The sequence below is a fragment of the Austrofundulus limnaeus genome, unplaced genomic scaffold (assembly GCF_001266775.1).
Source record: "Austrofundulus limnaeus strain Quisiro unplaced genomic scaffold, Austrofundulus_limnaeus-1.0 Scaffold1286, whole genome shotgun sequence".
In the NCBI taxonomy this organism is placed as follows: Eukaryota; Metazoa; Chordata; class Actinopteri; order Cyprinodontiformes; family Rivulidae; genus Austrofundulus; species Austrofundulus limnaeus.
Genome location: NW_013953688.1, coordinates 15,024 through 18,734, shown reverse-complemented (window position 1 = coordinate 18,734; position 3,711 = coordinate 15,024). Strand labels below are relative to the sequence as shown.

Sequence of the window (3,711 nt, the reverse complement as noted above, 5' to 3'; positions counted from 1 at the left end):
GAATATGATTATATTCAATATACAGTATTACAAAATAGCAGTAACTAAAAAGTTTTCTATATTAATAAACTAGCAGATCACTAGTTTTTTTTAAAAATATGGCTTATTCTTTTTCTGCAGACAGCAGTAAAACAACAGAACCAACAACRGTGCAGACTTATTTTACTAGATTCATGTGTTCTTAAAGTTATATAAAATTGTGATGAAGACATCTAATGTCTCAGACAGTGGAAAYTGGAAAAGAAGGAGCTGAATGAACCACCATGGGAGGGAAAAGCCCTGCATGGGATGTACCACCGACAGAGAGCCGAAGTGGCTGATATGACCAAATCCTCCCAACTGAGAGGGCAGGACTGAAGGACAGCACAGGAACAGGACCAGATCTACCAGACCAGGCRAGATCCCAGGTGCAGGCTGTGTAAAGAAGACCCAGAAATAATCCAGTATCTCATAGCAGGGTGCAAGATACTAGCAGGAAAGGAATACATGGAACACTATAACTAGGTGGCTGGTATAGTGTGCAGAAACATCTGTGCAGAATACCAACTGGAGAACCCAAAGTCAAAGTGGGGACCACCTCCAAAGTGATGGAAACACCAGGACGAAGGAACATGAGGAACTGGAGAAATAGCAAGGGCTTAGAGAAGAGCAACAACAATCCTGGCAGGTGAAGGTGACTGTACTGCCCATGGTCATCAGATGACTTGGGGAAGTGRCCCCCCACGCTGAAGAGGTGTCTCCAACAGATACCTGGAGAAACATCAGACATCTCAGTCCAGAAGAGCACAGTCCTATAGGAACAGCTAAGATACTGAGAAGRACCCTCAAGCTCCCAGACCTCTGGCAGAGGACCCAAGCTTGAGATGATGAGCCACCCACCCACCTCACCTGAGGGAACAGGGGGTTGGGTGGGAACTGAACAGAAAACAACTACACAAAAAGTAAAGGTCAGACAGAAATCACAAAACTTTAAATAAACCTTAYTTAGAAACACAAAATGGTATGGATCCTAGTAAATATTTTCATGTAATTTTATCTTTAAAAACAGGAGAAATACACTGTTCAATTAGCAATAATAAATGTAGTAAATTGTATTTTTTGTGATCAATTGTGTGAGAGGATAAAAATAAACAGAACTATTCACAACCAGTTGTAAATCTTAGGTGAAAGTTCAGCATTATCCCTGCAAACAACTACATTCATCATGTTTCCTACCTGGTGCTGGGATTCTTGTCTGTCCTGTTCTGAATGATGGCTCGGATGTCAGCCCACAAAGATGGAACCATGTTGGCTACATCCTCCACAGCTGAGAGCTGGATACCATCTACACCTTCATTCAGCCAGAATACCAAAGCAGACTGATGACAAACAGAAACAGTTTACAGAATATTTCCTTTTTAAYGTTTCAGGTAGCATTTCAGAATAAAGACATTTTTTGATACTTACTAAAATCTGCCAAAGTTATGCCAATATTTAAAGCCATTATTGCACTCCCTGGTTGAGCTACTGCCACATACAAAGCATAAGCAGGAGTCATATTGTTTTCCTACTGTTTATTTATTTTTTCCAGTGATTTTTGGTCAGCCGTAGCACAAAAATGGCTGCACAGATCAACATGAAATGAGTCAGGACTGTAGATGAGTCTGACCTACACTGCGCCAGCCAACGGTTTTGCCTCCTTTCAAAGAGGGGGTGTCCGGACATGAAAAATGCTTATAACTCAGAAACTGTTCAATATAGGAGCTTCAGATTTCCTTTGTTGTTTAGCTCTGATGAGGGGCTATCCATCAGGTCAACCAATGCCNCTTCAGATTTTCGTTGGTTATTTAGCTCTGATGAGGGGCTCTGATCAGGTCAGCCAATGGCCCCCCCCCCAAAAAAAGACCCCCACCCAAACCACTACAATTTTGGGATGCACCTAGTAGCATGACATTTATTAGGAATAAAGACTTCTGAGTTCTGGTGCATTTGTACGTGCGGGGGTCCATATGTTACCGTTATGCGGTATCTAGTTTTTTTTTCCTTGAAGCGGCGCAGCCTGTTTGTCTTCCTTCGTTATTGTATGAGAGAACAGGAGGAAAAGTTCTATTTGCTGAAAACTACAGCGCTGCTGCTCCTCCCTCCACAAAGAACAGAAACCGCTGGATGAAAGTCAGCAGTTTGCACCATGTGCAGTCAGGTCAGTTTTCCACAATCAGAATAAAATGATCAGATTAAGTGTTTACATGCACGCTGTTTGGATTATCAATCAGCATAAACCACCTCTCTCATTAAGATTACAAATTCATTTGGATGGAGCTGAATCGGATCAGAATAATCCAAATGGGGTGTTTACATGACGCATTTTTATACAGAATGGCCATTAAATTATTTATGTCCATGTAAACGTAGTTACAGACGTGAAACATAAATCTGTGGATCTGTGTTTGATTACTCTGCCTGGCTTTCTCAAGGACCAGGATGTGACACAAAAATCTGAATTATTGAACTGAAAGTGAAAGTAGTCAAACTGAATTTTTAATAAACCAAAATACAGTTTCAAAGAAAATCTGTAAAGGAAGGCGTGTCAGGGGAGGAGTCTCACATGCGCTCAGTTCCAAGTTGATTGGGATGTACAAAACATCTGATACATCTGGATTTTTTTGTGCACGTTGTTTTCTTGATTTATAGAAAACAACAGTAAGAAATCCATGCAAGTCTCTGAGGTTCCTGGTGAGCCAGTCTCAGCTCTAAACGCCCAGGCCAATTTTTTTGTCCCAGTCTAGCCCTGGCCATGGCTGTATGTAAACTATTTAAATAATGTTATTGGTTATCAATATCAGCTGTAAAAAACAATAATTGTGCACATCTAATGAGACCTAGTGTATTACATGGTTTATTGACAGAGGCACTCTCTAAAAGACAGGAGGCTAAGCAGTAGGTGAAGATGCTGACATTTTTGTTGGCCATGACAAGGATGGGCAAGACTAGAAATGAGCAGATCAGAGGAACAGTTTAGGGATGAAGCTAAAGAGACCAGGTTGAGATGGTTAGGACGTGTTTAGGAGGGATAGTGGACAAAGGATGTTGAAGATGAACCTGTGAGGCAAAAGAAAAGGAAGACCTCAGAGAAGCTAGAGGACATGGAGATGATTGGTGTAGTATAGCAGATAGGAGAGAGGGTGAAACTGAATCAGATGGTCCACTGTGGCAAMCCCTAAAGGGAGTAACTTAAAGATGAAGAAAACTACTGCATTTATATTCATTTGACTACTATTATAGTACTACATTCTTACTTTTTCCAGTTCATTGGTTATTAGGGGCAATAGACTATGATGTTAGGTAAGTGATCTAAGGCAGTGGGAGGGGGGGTGGGTTTACAGAACAAAAAGTACTGTTCCAACTACCAAATCTACAGGTTCAAATAACTCAGGCTACGTTCACACTTGTAGTGGAAACGTGAATATCTTCTCAAGAGACAGTCCTGTTAACTCCACCTTTTTCATCCTGCCTGCAACATCTCAAAGTTTGAATAAGGACTCCTGTTAATTCATCTGATTCTTCACCTTTAGGCCTTAGAACAAAGGCTAGACTTCCTGTCACCAGTTAATTGGTTTATCACCTCTTTCAGGATAAGGCCGGAATAAACATTGTTTGACATCAAAAGACTCCCATCATTCTGGCGTCTACAACTTTGCCGGTAGAAAACATCTTGCTCAATTAATCTGATGG

The 3,711-nt window shown here is 41.0% G+C and overlaps 1 protein-coding gene across 1 annotated transcript in view; it reads right to left on the bottom strand.

Annotated features, from left to right (window-relative positions):
* Positions 1-3,711, bottom strand: part of slc3a2b (solute carrier family 3 member 2b) — a 24,918-nt gene that overhangs the window by 16,114 nt on the left and 5,093 nt on the right. Inside the window, exon 5 of the mRNA XM_014031620.1 lies at positions 1,216-1,358. Within this exon, the coding sequence (XP_013887074.1) occupies positions 1,216-1,358 (143 nt within the window). The remainder of the gene's footprint in view (positions 1-1,215; positions 1,359-3,711) is intronic.